The 16,836-nt window shown below is 39.3% G+C and overlaps 1 protein-coding gene across 4 annotated transcripts in view; it reads left to right on the top strand.

Annotated features, from left to right (window-relative positions):
* kcnc1a (potassium voltage-gated channel, Shaw-related subfamily, member 1a) overlaps positions 1–9,069 on the top strand; it is a 58,731-nt gene extending 49,662 nt beyond the window's left edge. Inside the window, exon 4 of one of the 4 annotated variants that reach the window (XM_067440895.1) lies at positions 5,403–9,069. In XM_067440895.1, the coding sequence (XP_067296996.1) occupies positions 5,403–5,512 (110 nt within the window). In that variant the 3' untranslated portion in view covers positions 5,513–9,069. Of the gene's footprint in view, positions 1–270; positions 4,862–5,402 lie in introns of those variants that run through there. The other 3 variants (XM_067440902.1, XM_067440883.1, XM_067440885.1) reach the window with 3 other exon arrangements.
* The last annotated feature ends 7,767 nt before the right edge of the window (positions 9,070–16,836 follow it).

Genomic DNA, 16,836 nt, shown 5'->3' with positions numbered 1-16,836 from the left:
TTCTTCAACCTTCTTTTAACATATTATAAATAAGTTTTTTTTTTTTTTTTCAAACCACGCTGCATTACGTCAAACTCATATTAACACACATACAGCTGCCTTCTGGGGCCAACCTTAATATTCCCTTTTTTCTGTTTTTCTTTGTTGTTTGTTTGTTTTTTTACTTGTTTCTTCCACCACTGTACATGCCCGTGGTCTGTCTCTATGTTTGTACCTCCTTCCACCTCTCCCTCTCTCCCGTCTTCCTTATGCTACTCGATTGGCTCATAGCCGGAATGTTCTCAGGGAGGTCAGGGGCGGAGCCGGCCGGCCCAACGCATGGCACACAGGGTTACCCACTGCTGCAGCTAGGCTGGGCGCACAGCCCAGAAGACGGCCATGCCAGGGTCACCACCTGATATCCATCCCTGTTTCGCTGTCTTACACTATAACGTTCAAACCGCTCACAGCAGCCTTAGATAAATAACCCCCCCCTACATGCTATGTAGCTTCACAGGCTGTCAATTAACATCAGCAAATGTAGTGATATTAAGCCCAACACATTTTCATGTCATCTTACACCATTGTTCTAGTTTATATAGATGTCAGATTGCATACAGAGTGAACCTTCCACAACAATTACACCACCCACAGCGACAACATAAACCTGCGATTTCTGATCACATTCAAAAGAATATCCTGCTACCGTCCGCCAATTTGTCACATGACCATTTTCTAACTAGTAACGCTGTCTGTCTGTGTCTTATGACATGTTGCTCTGTGAGCATGCTCTGTTTGACTCCAGATCTCAGCCACAGCCAAAAACACCACAAGATGGTCAACATCATCACTAAGCAAAACTACACACACTGTTCCCAACAAATACGTTTATATGTCTTTGTGTTTTATATATGTTTGTGTACATGTTTTTAGAGATTATTATGTGTGTGTGCATGTAGTGCTTTTTTTGGAGTGCCATTTTTTTCTGTAGCATTTATTTTGTGCACGTGTTGGGACAGTCCTACGGTCCTTGCTGCTCAATCTGTCTTGATGCCTGTATGGTATTGGATGAGAAACTGAAGACTTGGTTTTGCACAAAGGCAAAGAATATGTTCTGACATATGTGATGCACTCTTTCATTTTGAGTTCATTATTATTTTTTAAATAAAATAAACCTTCTGCTTTCAGATTATATTACAAAATTCAAATAATTATGGAATGCACATAATCTGGTCATTTCATTCTTTTTACTATTAGATGTAGCACAGAAATATAAGCAAAAATAAATGAACATGGGTACGTTGACAGTACAACAATCGGCATCATCTCTCAAGTAATCATCCAATAAATGTTTAAACCGCTGAAAGATGTCGACAAAACAAATTTCGTCACCAGGTGATACAGTCCTCAGGAAATGCATTTACTGTCCATAGCTTGCAAGAAAAAATAACAAATATTTTAAATAATAAATATATTGTTAAATATATGCACTATATTATAAATGCAATGTTTTTTTTAAAAAACTTTTATTGACGTCTTAATTGTTTAATACAATTTATATCCTAATTCTTGAAAAACTAATTTGAAAAGAAACAGGTTTTTATGATTTTTTGGGGTACGGGAGGACCACGTTTAGATAATTAACCTAATCAACACAGGGGAGCACATTCAGTTAACCTCTTAAAGGGTTAGTTCACACAAAAATGAAAATTCTGTTATTAATAACTTACCCTCATGTCGTTCGACACCCATAAGACGTTTGTTCAATATCAAGGGTCTTGATAGAGGAAATTACATTAGTGTCAAAGAAGGCCTTTCTGAGCCATCTGATTTCAACAAAAATATCTTCTTTTGTGTTCTGAAGATGAACGGAGGTCTTACGGGTTTTGAACGGCATGAGGGTGAGTAATTATTGACAGAATTTTCATTTTTGGGTACATTTAGTGAGATAAGAGATAAATATACAGCAGACTTGCCTCTGTTCAATGAGAGTTTTCCAGCATCACTCTACTACCCCATCTCCTCACTTCTAACTATTCATATTCCAATCTGGGATGGGGGAGTACTCTGGGTTCAGGCCAAATCCCGAGCTTGAAGGGTCTAGGACAGCACGGCAAATATGCATAACCTTTACTCTATGTAACTAAATTGCAAGTGTGAACTTGTGAAATTATTATATCTTACTAAGAGTTTGTAAGCATACTATTTATTTATTTATGTTTCATTTGAAAGCAGAGACTTTCCTTTTTCATTTTGCATATACTCAAAATGTTTTTGTTTAAAATGACTCAAAATGATCAAAGTGCAAGTCCTTTAGACTATGGAAAAGTGCCTGAAACTGAGGGTCTGACCCTGACAAATCAATGGACTGCATTCTCGGTTGCCTTAATTTCAAATTTATGAGTAAATTAGAATTTCTAGATCAACAAATTCTACTCAAAACTTTTGCCTTGCAATCCAAAGCCTTCTTGGCTCTCTCTAATGCCAGATTAACCAACCGATCTTTGTGCATGCCCTCACACAGAGATTGCATGAGATATTAAACCCTTTAAACCTGACCCATAGCAGCAAACATGGTGTGGAGCAAACTGACAGATGTCAAGACGAAACCTTTGAGTCTCAGCAACTGCCATGTGCACATTTTTCTTCACTAAACCAAGGTTATCAAAAGTCCCGAAGCCTGGGCACCATAACCAGCAAGGCCCGAACACTGGCCGAGGTAGTATCGATGTCCACTGGGTCCTGCGGCCCACCTGTTCTCCTGCGGAGGTCCCATTCTCCAATCCCCTCCATTCTCTAAGAAATGGAGCTGTGGTGTAGTTAGAGGTGTCCCCCTGGGTCTTCCTCCTGCTCTGCTGCCTTCTGTTCCCTGCGGTGTTTTATTTGGTCTGGTTTGTCTTGTTCTCTGGTCCTTGTCTTCTGGAGCTGTGTTTTTGTCTCCTCCTCTCCTCCTCCGTTCATTTTGCTTGTTTCTTGTCTTTACATACAGAACCTTGACTCATACAAAGCCATCAGAGAAAGAAAACTTCCAAAAGATCTCAGGGAAATTTTAAATGATTCCCTAGTTACGAGTGTTTATTAGACATAATAAAAGAACTGGGATGAGGAAGGTAAACCTTTCTTTAAGAGCACATACATTTTTTTTCCAGGGATCATATCAGAACTGGAAACTTCTGATAGAAAGACTGTCATCTAATGAGGCAAAACCTCCCTTCAGATGATATGAATCGTGACATTTTTGAGATTTACTATGAATATTCACTTATAAATCCTCTCCCATCTGAGTATATTCTTGCATAAAACCCCTTCTGGCATCTGGTAGATGAAACAATAGCCATTTCTATCCTTTATCAGTTTCTATTTTGTTTACTTTCCCTATTTATTTGTTACCGTACTTCCCCTTTGCCCTAGTGGAGTCTCACTCCCTTGTTTCCTCATCCCCTCTTTTATGGGACCCCAGGTAGGAGGTATCAGGACTCCCTTTTTCTCTCCTCCGCTGTCTACGGCAAATGTCTCTACTTCCTCTGCAATTCTTTCATTCTCCCTGTGCATTTCTGTCCATCTCTCTTTCTCCAATCTTTTTAGCCCTGGATTGCGAAAGCAACCCAAATGAACGTTTTTACCATACAGAAAAAAAGGAGGTCATATTTTCTCAGCCAATTTCCTCCTCATTCTGTGAGCTGAATGAAAACAAGGCCCAATGGCTGGATGACCCTGAGCAATCCCATCCTCCCCTGTATTTTCTACTGCAGATCCCTGCAAAGAGGAAACTGCCCTAGTTAAGTATATGCAGTCAGAGGTGCTCAAAGTGACCTGAGAAGGCAGCAGCATCTCAAAACCTTCTCCAGCTTTGCTGGACTCCACAATGGCCAGAGGGATTTCAGGCTGGAATCCAAAAGAGGGGTGTATGTAGAGAGAACAAGAGCACAATAGAGGATGTTACCAGTCGACGCAGTGGCGAGCGTTTTTATTTAGATTCCAACTGTGTAAGGGATCTCATGGACCAGGACTTTTTTAAGGAAGACCTTAAGGACCATCGCCTGCAGAGTGACACGAACGGATGGCTTAAAAGCCAGCAAAAAGAGTTTTATAATCATAATACTAATGATAGTACCTGCAGTGACAGATGTAGTGGACTATTACCTGTTCATTTTAGCATGAGCTGCATGGTGTTACATTAAAAAAGAGGAAAATATTCTATATCTGTTATGAATATCTGTATAAAACAAATATTTTCTTTCAAGAGTTCTTGACTTTTGCAGAATTGACATGTAGCCATGGATAATGAGATGTTCAAAGACCATGTTCTTTATTTCAGCAACAGATTTCTTTCATTTCATTCTGTCTTTGTTGTTAACCACACGACTCAGCTCTGGTCACATTGACCTCAAATTCTGAACGAGATGCTAGTGGTTACTGCCATGAGATAGACTGTAAATTCCACTTTTCAACTTTGTTTCTGTCTGGCATGCTTGTGATTCTGGGTCTTATAGAGAAAAAACTGAGCAAAATGAGTTATTTTTCTGTTTTATGTCATAATCAGTGAAAAGACCCTGTGGAAATTGTCGTGGTCAACTGTTTATTTTACATATCAAGTGCAGACTTTTGACAGTGTTATTTTTGGAGAAAAAACATCGAAAATAAGAAAAACGGCATCCTGTTGAGATGTTTTACATTTTCTCTCATTACTTTTAGGTACTAAAACTCAAAGAAAAGCAAAAAAGTCAGATGTATATTTACGTTATAAGAGAATTGTATGCAATTGAGAACTTTGGGGGGGAAAAAACAAATGCATGCACTATGTTATGCAACAATAACTGCATAGAAAAACAGGAAAACATGACTACAATCATAGCATGAAATAAATTTTGTACGAAACTTGTTAGAGTGCTTGTTTTTTTTGTTTTGTTTTTTCCTTCGTTGATTGCAGTGGAATGTTTCTCTCATTAGATGATGTACCAATACTCTCTTTGACCTGAAGTTGACAGGCACAAAGAGCTGGATTGGAAGGTCTTTGATGCAAGTGAAAAGAGAAAAAAAAAGTGTCTCCAGGTGGAGCAGCATGGCAGACTGCACTGATGAAGCATGGTGATGAATTAAACCATTAACATTTGAAGGAAACAGTGAAACATCTGCATGCTGTGAACAAGCTGAAGTTTTGAACAAGCGGTGTCAACATACACTCTGCTCAATGAGGTATGATGCTAAAGCCTGCCTTACGCCTGCTAAACGTGCCTGCTAGCAGACCGTGTTAACGTCACCCTCTGCTCTCCTTTCATCCCTTCCTCCTACTCCTCCTGACCCATTCCATCTCTCCTCTGCGCTGGCTCGCACGTCATCCCGCACCCTCTTCACCCGTCTTTGTTCTCTAGGTGTCTGGGTAATAACTCGTCTGTTGTCTCTCTTCTTTTTCATGTCTGTAGAGGCTTCCCGGCAGGGCCGGCACAAACCGCCTGCAGACTCTGTGTGTGTCATGAATCGTGGTGTTCCAACCACTGTGTGCATGGCCCAGAAAACCACTCCCACTTCCTGATAGCACTCTATAAGTCTGTTTGTTGTACACGAATAGGTGAAAGACCCATTTTGACACATTTAAATGTATTTCAGAGGGACATTTTTTGTTGGTGGCTGATAGTACTGTCAAATTGTAGTGGTGTTTAAAATGTGTATTTGAGTGCATGCGTGTTCAATATGTGTGTTTTTGTACAAGTGTCTGTACTGTAATTATGCTTTTCATGTTGCCCATGCTTGCGAGTGCGACTAAATATTTAGAGTATCTAGTAATCTTTACAGGGTTATAAGGTCAAACCTATCCATTAACTTTTTTTGTTGTTTTTGGGAATCACCACAAATATTCACAAAGCTGCCTTTAATGAATGGGCTCAAACTAATGATGTTGTTCTCTGTTGTGCTGCTGCTGTAAATCATCAGTTGCCTTTGTTTGCTGTTTGCACTTTGAAACTTTTGCATTCCGGGACTCAACAATAAGATTTTTTTCCTGCTGGCCCCCATCACAGATACATTTTATTTTCAGTAAAATCATTAAATGTGTTTGGGAAAAAAACCTTATATAGCTATTTGAAAATGTTCCTTTTATACAACAAATAAATTATTACGTTTTTACTTGTTGTGTTAAAGGGATATTCCACTCAAAAGCCACGTTTCCGCCGTAGGAACTTTACCCAGGAACCAGGAACGTTGGGGTGGTACTCGGTGTGTTTTGACCGCAGGAACCAGGGTCTAAATGAAGTTCCGGGCAAATATTTCCCCCTCCAAACGGCCCTGCTCGCGAGGTAGTACTTTTTCAAAGTTCAGGAACTTTCGAGGGCGGGACTTGGGCGCTGAACATGCTGATTGGTTTAGCATTTTATTTCAACCGGCAAGTCTTTTGCGAGGTTTGGTCTACGTTCAGTAAATATCAGTCTTGCTCTCTGTCTGATGGCGCGCGTTCGTCTCAGCCATCTCACGTTCAATGTCCATAATAGCTGATAATAATATGCATTGTCATTTTAAATCTAGCTTTACAAGCTTTCTGAATATGCTGCATGCTGCTGAATCTGCATATTAGTGCTTTTTTCTGTCGTTGTTAATTGCCTCTTTAGTAAACCTATACATAACCAGCAAAAGCAGCACAGCTTGAATCTCTTCCATACTCGTTATTAATTTTTTACAGTCTATTTTTCACCATGTAAACGACCTGACCGATTACTTTTAAGTGTACGTCCTTACATGACGTGACAGCGCGCGCCGCGCTCATGTTGACAAGATAGGAAAGCTCATTTTTCTGAGGGGTAAACTTTTTATTTCGTAAGTTATAAAGATAATGTTGGAATAATGACACAGCGTATATTGCCCCAGGCAGTTTTTACTTTAACTGTGCCTGACAGAAGAAATTTTTTTTCTGAGATGATTATTACACTTTACAACAAATAAATAGCGTATAATACTGTAATACTGGAAGGGGGAAGTAATACTGTAATACTGGAAGTTCCTGTAAAAAAGTTCCTGGTACAAATTGTTCCGGGTAATTTTGGTGGTGGAAACGGGGCTAAAGATGAATTCTCTATAATCATTTGCTTGCCGTCATGTTGTTCTAAACCGATATGTCTTTCTTTGTTTTTGTGGAACATGAAATAAGATAGTTTGAAGAAAGCTGGTAACCAAAAAGTTTCTTTTCCCACACTGTAAAAAATTATTTAGAAAATAAGTTACCTGGTTGCCTTAAAATTTTGAGTTCATTGAATTTAACATTTTGAGTTAATACAATGAATTTTTTGAGATTCGACAACCTTTATTAAAATATTATTAAAAGATTTTGTAAGCATATTGAGTAATTGTGTGTGTTTAATTTCTGGTGATGCAGTGAAAAATGCCAAATAGTGCTATTTTCATGATTTATCAAATTTTTATGTGGTTCAGATACAATCATATTTTGAGTTTCTATTTATTAAACAAATTTCCTTCATTGTATCAACTCAAATTTTAAATTTCAATAAACTAAAAATTTTAAGGCAACCAGGTTACTTACTTTTTTTAAGTTAAAAAAGTTGACTTACATTTTTTTGTCCATTATGGAAATCAATGGGAACCAAATGGCTGCCAATATTCTTCAAAATATCTTCTTTTATGTTCTGCAAAAGTAAGAAAGGCATACAGGTTTGTAATGACATGAGGGTAAGTAAAATATGGCAGAATGTTAATTTTTTAATTTATTTGCAGCTTTCAAAAAACTTTATGTTAGTAAGTCACATAACCTTGACCTTGGTGGGGTTTTTCCCAGCAGAGTTTGCAACAACAATGATCAGTGCATCACAGAAATACACAGGAAAAAGTTTGAAAGGCATAAAAAAAACGATCAATGAACATCTGTGACAATACAACACTGGCCCCAGCAACTGACTCAAAACTCTTTCACTCGGGCACTGGACCATCAGGCCATCCTTATTGTTGAGTCTTGTGTTCGCTTAGATTATAAATGTTAGTTGACAAATTGTATCTTGAGTTGGTAATTTTTCAGTGTATGTATTTATAATGTTCTTTATCACCTTCTAACACTTCCTTTTCCCAAACCCAGCAAGGACATCAATACACTGAAGTGAGAGGTTCTTTAAATGAAGTGAGATTCTACACTTGTCAAACAGAAAGTGGACTGCACTGATGTGTTCTATTAGAATCATGCAGTAGAAACTATCAAACGGATGTCAAAAAATGTAAGACATTTTAACCAACCAATCAGTATATCTTTATCCAGTTAGTTTGAAGTGAACTCACTGCCAATGGGTTTTTTATGGAGTTTTTAAAATCTACATGTGGAGAATCTTGATTGAGAATTAGCAATACTTCCTCAGAAGCTTTGCTGCAAATGTCATATTCAATAATGATAATAAGATAGACACTACTAAAACAATTTTTATTTAACACAATGTCAAATTTTCATATATAAATAGCAACTGCCTTTTTTTATATTTTTTTATGTACGTCATAACACAAGGCTTCTCTTCTCTAAATTGAGTGGTTCTCTTTACACCGAAGAGATGCTCACAGATTAATGTATTTATACTTTAAGAACCAAGGTTGAACCTAAGTCTGTCATCAAGCATTTATATGTTTGTAAATATTACAATAATATATTATATAATATAATATGTAGGTAAACTTTGCAAGGTTATTCTTAGGTAAAAAAAATTCTCCCATCCATACTGTACAATCTGCAGTAGTTAGGTGGATTAAGAGTTGTTATTAATGAATGCAAGCTGCATGATGTTGATGGTAAATAACCAATATACCTCAGTTCTAAAAGAAACCCTATTTTGTGGGGGGCGAAAACAATATTGGCACGATTAAACATACACAATAAGCTAAATATAACCAAATTATGTTTAGTTGATGCTTTAAAGGCTGTTTCATACTTCTAACAGATTACCGTTTTTGTTGTTAACAAATTGCAATTAACCGTTAGTTATCAGCTTGTTAGAAAGGCTGCATTATGATAACCTATTTAGTAAAGCAACTTACTATTTTACGGAACTTCTAATGATTTCATTCAAGACCAATTAAGTTTAAGAAAAATAAATAAAACATTTAAATATCCGGTTGTATATTTCCTATTTTTGTACTTTTATGTATTTTTTAATACTGTATAACTTTGCATGTCTGTCTGAAAAATGCCACTTCATGAGAAATAATCCAGAGGTTTGATTTATGGTTTTGTTTTCATGTTTTTTTATGTCCATATTAAATGTGTGGCCTTGTGTGAGTGTGTGTATGGGTGCAAGCGTGTGTGTTTTCTCTGTTTGAGTGTGTGTACCCCAAGTTCGTTGCTCTGCTGCTGAGCTTTGATCTTTTCAGACACTATGGCAACCTAGTTACCTAATAGGGACCGTAACCATAGCAACATAAGTATGTGATCTGCTTTCAAGGGCAGCCCATTTCTCCCATGCCTCCCTGCTGCCTGGTTACATTTGAACGTGCAATTTGGGTCCACAATTCATCAGACACGTTTACAAATCAGAACACAAAGTTCTTTGCATAAATATCACTGGTGCTTTTCTATGTCAGTAACTGTATCATTATCTGCCGCATCTGCATACATAGTTCCAATGCTGTTCATGAGGTATATAAACAAAACTAGACCCGCCTGCGATAATAGATATATTCACAGTGATAATTACCTCATCAGTGATTACAAACCTGTGTTTATGCGTGTGCATGTAATCCAAACCCTGGTTTTTCACCTTCTCCTTCAGCAGTTATCATAAATTACCATACCTCACACACAAGAGGCTGAACACCTGTAAAGTTCTGTAGGTCAAGGTATGGAGACAAACAGTTCTGAATGCAGAGCACGATCAGCGGCAACAATGGGTTTGCCTTGTGCTCCTAACAACCCAAATGTCCACCAAGAGCCACATCAACAAAAAACTATGTAAGACACAAGGAATTTTGCCAAAACCTTAGGGCTTATTCTGTAGTGTAGAGCATAGGGGTCAAAACTCAGTCTTGGAGGGCCACTGTCCTGCAGTATTGTAGCTCATAAAGTTAATGCTGGTTCTGACAGAAAGTTGTCAGAATACAAAGTGCATCGCAGTTTGTTGTGTATGGGGCTGAATAGCCACAGACCTGTCAGAGTGCCCATGCTGACCCCTGTCCCCCTCTGAAAGTGCCAACAGTGGGCATGGGAGCATCAGAACTGGTCTGGACAACGGAGCAATGGAAAAAGGTAACCTGATGAATCACGTTTTCTTTTACATCACGTGGATGGCCGGGTGCGTGTGCATCGCTTAGCTGGGGAACACATGGCACCAGGATGCACTATGGGAAGAAGGCAAGCCGGCGGAGACAGTGTGATGCTTTGGACAATGTTCTGCTTGGGAAATGTTGGGTCCTGCCATCCCTGTGGATGTTATTTTGACACGTACCACCTATTGAAGTATTTTTGCAGACCATGTACACCCTTCCATTGAAATGGTATTCCCTGGTGGCCTCTTTCAGCAGGATAATGTGTCCTGCCACAAAGCAAAAATGGTTTGAGGAGCACAACAACAAGTCTGAGGTGTTGACTTGGCCTCCAAATTCCCTAGATCTTACACCAATCGAGCATCTCACAACTTATAGACCTCAAAGGATCTGCTGCTAACATATTGGTACCAGATACCACAGCACACTATTAGGGGTCTAGTGGAGTACATGCATCGTCTGGTCAGGGATGTTTTAGCACCAAAAGGGGGACCAATACAATATTAGGATATTCTATAGGTCAATATTAGGTCATGATGTTATGCCTGATCGGTGTAGTCCACTTGAAGGAGTGAATGAAAACGAGTGAGTGAATTTGGATAGTGAACGCGCCTGGAGGACTGCTGCTTTTGCATTGTTTGTATTTGCGGTTTAAAGGTGTCATGAGATGGTCTTTTTATTTTTTTATACTATTGTCTGAGGTCAACTAATGACGTTTGCTATTTTCTACCCTGGTTTTAAGCCTCTCTCATGGAACGCTTAGTTTTTATGGGCATGCCGCACTGAAGACTTGGAAGTAAACGCCCATTGCTATGATTGGATAAGCTTTGCATATTATTTATTACTTGGCCTGCCCGATCGGTGGATATAACCGTGAACCGTGCTTCACTAACACACACACACACACAGACAGCCTCACTGCAGAATCAGACAAATCAGCACAATTAAAAAACTTCTGTGAATGTATTTCTCCTTCAAATATCAAGTCAAGAGAGTGAAAAACGCACGTCAAGAAAGCGTGCCATGTTATTTTCAGTTATACACGTCCACATAATCAATAGATATCAAACGATCTGTAACAATGCAATACTATCACATCAAAAAAACATTTTTTACTCAAATTAGTGTGTTGCCACATTAATTTATGTAATCTTATCCAGTCTGCAGATCCAGTCTCTTGTTTACAAACGAATCCGTGTTGAAATGAACAAATTCACAATGTCCCATGTGAGCTGGGTGTTCATTAAAAATAAAGTTCAATCATGCATTCTTAATATTAGAATCCGAAGGAAGCTTTTGCACTGACTGTGTTCTTCCACAACCAGGCACAGTGCAATATCTTGCTATATGCATGCATGTTTATTGCTTGACAGTGCGAATCCGTTTAGCTCCATGTAGGCCGGTTATTTATGTTACATTTCTTGCACGAGTCGGTGGGCAGGGCTATAGAATCAGCCGTACTTTTTCTTCTGTTACTTGGCTGCACTCTAACCTCACAGCTTGGCACATTCTGAGATACTTATGGGATTCCTATGAGAAACTTACAGGATGTTCTTATATCACAAATAACTTTTATATATCAAAGGCTGAATGAAAAGTTGATTTCTTAATTCATGACCCCTTTAAAAATCGTAGGCCCTACTAATCTTGACTCAACTGAGGATGCCATCTTCTGGTCAGACACAGGAATTAATTCACTACTACTACCCTCACAGTTCACTATAGGTACTCTCTAGCCATTGGGCGCACATCAGTTTTACACTCGTTATTGCGGTGCATTGTGGGATTAATAACATCCATAATGGTTTTGAACATCACTACAAAATGGCTTTCTAGTCCCTCAGAGGCTTTAGGCTAGAGTCCTTCTCAGCATTAAGTTCTAGAATGAGACGGCCTAGTAAGTGAGCGTGGCTGTCACACGTTCCCTTCCATATTATGAACATTTTTCGTGTTACTTTTCATAACACAGAGGATTGTGGGTAATTGAAGGATACACTTGAGCTGAATGAAGGACGTGAAACGAAGGCTTCCCCCAAAGGATCTTTCAAATTGAGACCCCCTTCTGTGGTGCTTGATGACGTGGCAACTGGGACATGCAGCCTTACGGGATGCAGTGTGCGTGTGTGTGTGTGTGTGTGGTTTACAGTATATGTGAAATTTTGCTTACCATTCATTTTCCTTGATTAAGGTGCCGTTTTAATGGGAAAGTAAAGTAGTGAGGTATAAGTGTCTTTTTTGCTAAATGTGCATAAAATGTAGAAATTTGATAACTTTAAACTCATATTCATAGATATAGCACTAAAATAGCATAAGTGGTCTCCCATCAGCTGACAGCAATTCAGATAAGTAATTTTTCTCTTCCACTATCCTTTCTTTAAATAAGACATTAAAAGTAGGAGAAACATTTTCAGTGATACAAAGATCAATGCTGAGTATAGGGCAGGGTTTCACATGCAGGTTGAATTTCATTTGCAACTGAAATCAGGAAAGCCCTGGAGGGTGTTTTTGTATGTATGACAGCGACAGAGATTCCAATATTTCAATTGGACATGAGAGTTTTGAAATAATTGCTGTTTTATATATAGCTCAATTTCCCTAAATTAATCCAGAGCAATGACAGTTACAAGTTTGATCACGGCATTTCTTTTTTCCTGCTGCTCACTGGAGGTGAGTAATGAGCTAAACTATCTATGCTGATGATGAGGCTGAAGGCCACTGAGCATGTGCAGTAAGTCTGCTCAGGGCCTTCTGCTGCTCATGCAGTTACTTCATCTTCCTGTGCTGTCACAGGATGGCCTGCCATCGAGCAGCCAGCCCTGAAAGTTTAATGAACACCAATTAAACCTTCACGCTGGCTTAAGTGGTTGGGACTACTGGCAGTGAAGATAGAGGAGCAATGGGATGTAATAATGAGGAGAAGAATAAAAAGAAGTTGATTATTAAAGATTCTAAATAACACTTTAAGCTATTTTAAATGTCTTTATTTATTTTAATTTGTGAATTATGATTATCTGCTCTTGCAGTTATGATGTCTCATTAATATTATTTAGAATATATAATTATGACAAACTCAACCTTATTTTAATATGAATAATATTTAATAAATTAATTAACTTTGCGGCCCATATGTTACTCCAGTATGCCCTTTAATATTTCTCTTTTCCATTAGTGTCATCCTGTGATCTTTCCATCAATGCTGAGTTCAGAGCAGCTCTGACTGTATGCCCACATGAAACATCGACACGCATGCATTTCATCTACAGCTCTTTGCTGTCTGCCCTTTCGTATCTTTTCTGGGAACCCTGTAAAGCAGCCAAGCCCCGTTTCTCTCTCTCTCTCTCTCTCTCTCTCTCTCTCTCTCTCTCTCTCTCTCTCTCTCTCTCTCTCTCTCTCTCTCTCTCTCTCTCTATCTGTGTGTATACAGATCTTTTACTGTTTTACTGCCCCGCTGGAAAAAGCTTAAATGTACCCTGGGTTTATGCACAGATAGATTAAGCAGATAGGAACACCTAGTGTAGCCAAACAACCAGTGAAAATATGTAGCATATTGCTGTAAGTGACAGAGACTCAAGCATCATAGAGGAGTTGAATTGGATCCAACAACAATATAACTGCATGAATGAACATACTCGGTCTGTGGGCAATTACACTATATACGCATACTACAAAATCTAAATAACCTCATACAGGTCTGAATGTTTATTTACTTACAATATTCCAAAAGTTTCCAACTTTTTGTAAATTGTGAGAAAATTGCTATTTTAACCAAGGAGCCGGGACGTCTAAGCATAGCGTCTGAGGGAGTCGTTTGTCAATTGCCTCATATCTGCGTTACCCTTGGTTTCCGGTTTTATTTGGCAGAAGAGCTTTACTCTTAGCAGTGCAACATCACATTCGGCGAGCGAACGCTCCGGGACGCACAGAGCAACGTCATAACAATTTTCAACACACTCAAATGTATCTAAAATGATAAACAGAGCTACCTTACCTGCTTACCTTATACTGTGTCCCGTCATAATAAAAGTCCTGCTGTGTTTTTCAGGCATGTGTTTTTCAGGTGTGTGGTAGGGGGAGGCTTGTCTACGGACCCCATAGACATCGCTGTTCCGAACTTGATAATAGCGTGTAATTTAAACCACTGACACCTGCTGCTGCTTCTGCTTTTAGAGGGAAAAGCTGCCCATAACTGCTTGTCTAGGATATGTAATACTCGTAATCCTCTGTAACATAAAGGTGGGATAATTGTTATTTCAAAACCGTTTTAGAAAAAGGACACGGGCTGAATGGAATAACAAACTTGTAGCCAATCAGCAGTGAGTGAGGGGCGTGTCTACTATTGATGGTGAGAAGAGCGCTCGCTCTCGCTCTGTACACGTCATTATTCAAAACACACGAGTCACACATGACGGACATTAGCCGACAACTAGTTTAATATATGCTGCTTGACAATGTCGTGTGTCATGTTCACTTGTTAGTCCATTTGCGATCGTATTGTGGCTCACTTCAGCGATAATAAAGACCCGTTCATTTCCACACCGTATGGAGCAAAATCTCCTCACTGTGTGCTTCAAGCATCAGCTCACACAATGTCTCCGACAAGTAAGATACTATACTCCTAATATATGTTTGTTTACTCTTTTCATGATCTATATAACCCTTATCCAGTCATAATTGTAATATGTCGTTAGCTGGACTGTCGTGCTTGTGTTCTATAGAGTTGTTCATGAGAACAGTTTGATCGCTATCTCTAATCTTGTCATAATTGTAATATGTCGTTAGTTGGACTGTCGGCTCGTGTACTATCGAGTTGTTCACAAGAACGGTTTGTGTTTTTGTGATAGAAAGGGTTAGCCTGGATGCCAGCCGAACTTAGCCCTGCCCACAAAATTTTTAGGTCAGGCAGTTCGGTCTGGCCTTGCTCCATAGAGGAGTAATTATCCCCGAACAGAAACTGTTCGGACCAATGAAATCATCAGGGCGGGCTTTAGACGATGACGGACAGATGATCAACAGTAACGTAATCATGCACGTCATCAAAGGGGCTTGGATTATATTTTTTCAAATCCTAAACGGAGAGCTTGTTTGTATATGCATTCACCTTCACAATTTTTCAGAAATTATGGTTATGTTGGGTAATTACTCTGTGTATCATTAAATTATTTAATTTTTTTACAACACTGGCAAAGATCGTGTATTCCTTGGGGGGGGGGGCAAATTTTGGCAAGGATGCCTGCTAAAATTCGCACTCATGGCTCTATATATCACATATTAGTTGCTTCAAAAAACAAGAAAACAGAAAACAACCCGCAGGGAAAAAAACGCGGACTTGGCAACACAGTGCAGTTGAACTATGTTGACATTTGACAATGCGTCGCTTCGTTGCTCTGATTGGTTGTGCGTCTATCCAATTGATGTCTTTCCTGGTTCGGTTGAAACACGCCCCATAATCACAGCCCAATGGAGCAGTTTCAGACTCATATTCTGACTAGAATTGAGTATGACCATGTCAGGCTAAGAAGGGGTGACTTTTTCATTGAATATTCGACCTGGATTAGATACACAGAGATTCTGCCATAGCCGTTGATGCCTCTGGGTTTACGTGTGGGCGGCGCTATCAAAATAGGGGCGAGACCCTTTTGGGGGTTGGGGCGTGTTTTTTTTTGGTGATTTGGAATACCAACAACGGTTACCAGATAGCACTTACCCCAACTTTAAGAATTCGTAATAAAAATAATAAAAAAGCGTATTATTAGCGAAAAGGTGTCTATCCAGTGTCTGTATTTTAATCACAGACATGTTTGTAGATTTCTACAATGCAGTTGGCCAATCACGTGTTGAATTTGGAATCCACTCACCGTTTGAGTGTTTGTCCAGGACAGGTGCTGAGTTCAGTTAACACACGCGTCAATCCTCTGTAAGTGCAGACATTGTGCACTATCATTGTAATTGTAATTGTAATCTTCCCATCAATTTTAACCATCTTCCCTGTCCCTGCTGAAGAAAAGCAGGCCCAATCCATGATGCTGCCACCACCATGTTTGACAGTGGGGATGGTGTGTTCAGGGTGATGAGCTGTGTTGCTTTTACACCAAACATAACGTTTTGCATTGTTGCCAAAAAGTTCAAATTTGGTTTCATCTGACCAGAGCACCTCCTTCCACATGTTTGGTGTGTCTCCCAGGTGGCTTGTGGTAAACTTTAAACGACACTTTTATGGATATCTTTAAGAAATGGCTTTCTTCTTGCCACTCTTCCATAAAGGCCAGATTTGTGCAGTATACGACTGATTGTTGTCCTATGGACAGAGTCTCCCACCTCAGCTGTAGATCTCTGCAGTTCATCCAGAGTGATCATGGGCCTCTTGGCTGCATCTCTGATCAGTCTTCTCCTTGTATGAGCTGAAAGTTTAGAGGGACGGCCAGGTCTTGGTAGATTTGCAGTGGTCTGATACTCCTTCCATTTCAATATTATCGCTTGCACAGTGCTCCTTAGGATGTTTTTGTATCCAAATCCGGCTTTAAACTTCTCCACAACAGTATCACGGACTTGCCTGGTGTGTTCCTCGTTCTTCATGATGCTCTCTGCGCTTTAAACGGACCTCTGAGACTATCACAGTGCAGG

The sequence above is a fragment of the Pseudorasbora parva genome, chromosome 1, assembly GCF_024679245.1.
Source record: "Pseudorasbora parva isolate DD20220531a chromosome 1, ASM2467924v1, whole genome shotgun sequence".
NCBI lineage: Eukaryota > Metazoa > Chordata > Actinopteri > Cypriniformes > Gobionidae > Pseudorasbora > Pseudorasbora parva.
The sequence above is the reverse complement of the archived record's forward strand: the minus strand, read 5'-3'. Positions and strand labels throughout refer to the sequence as shown.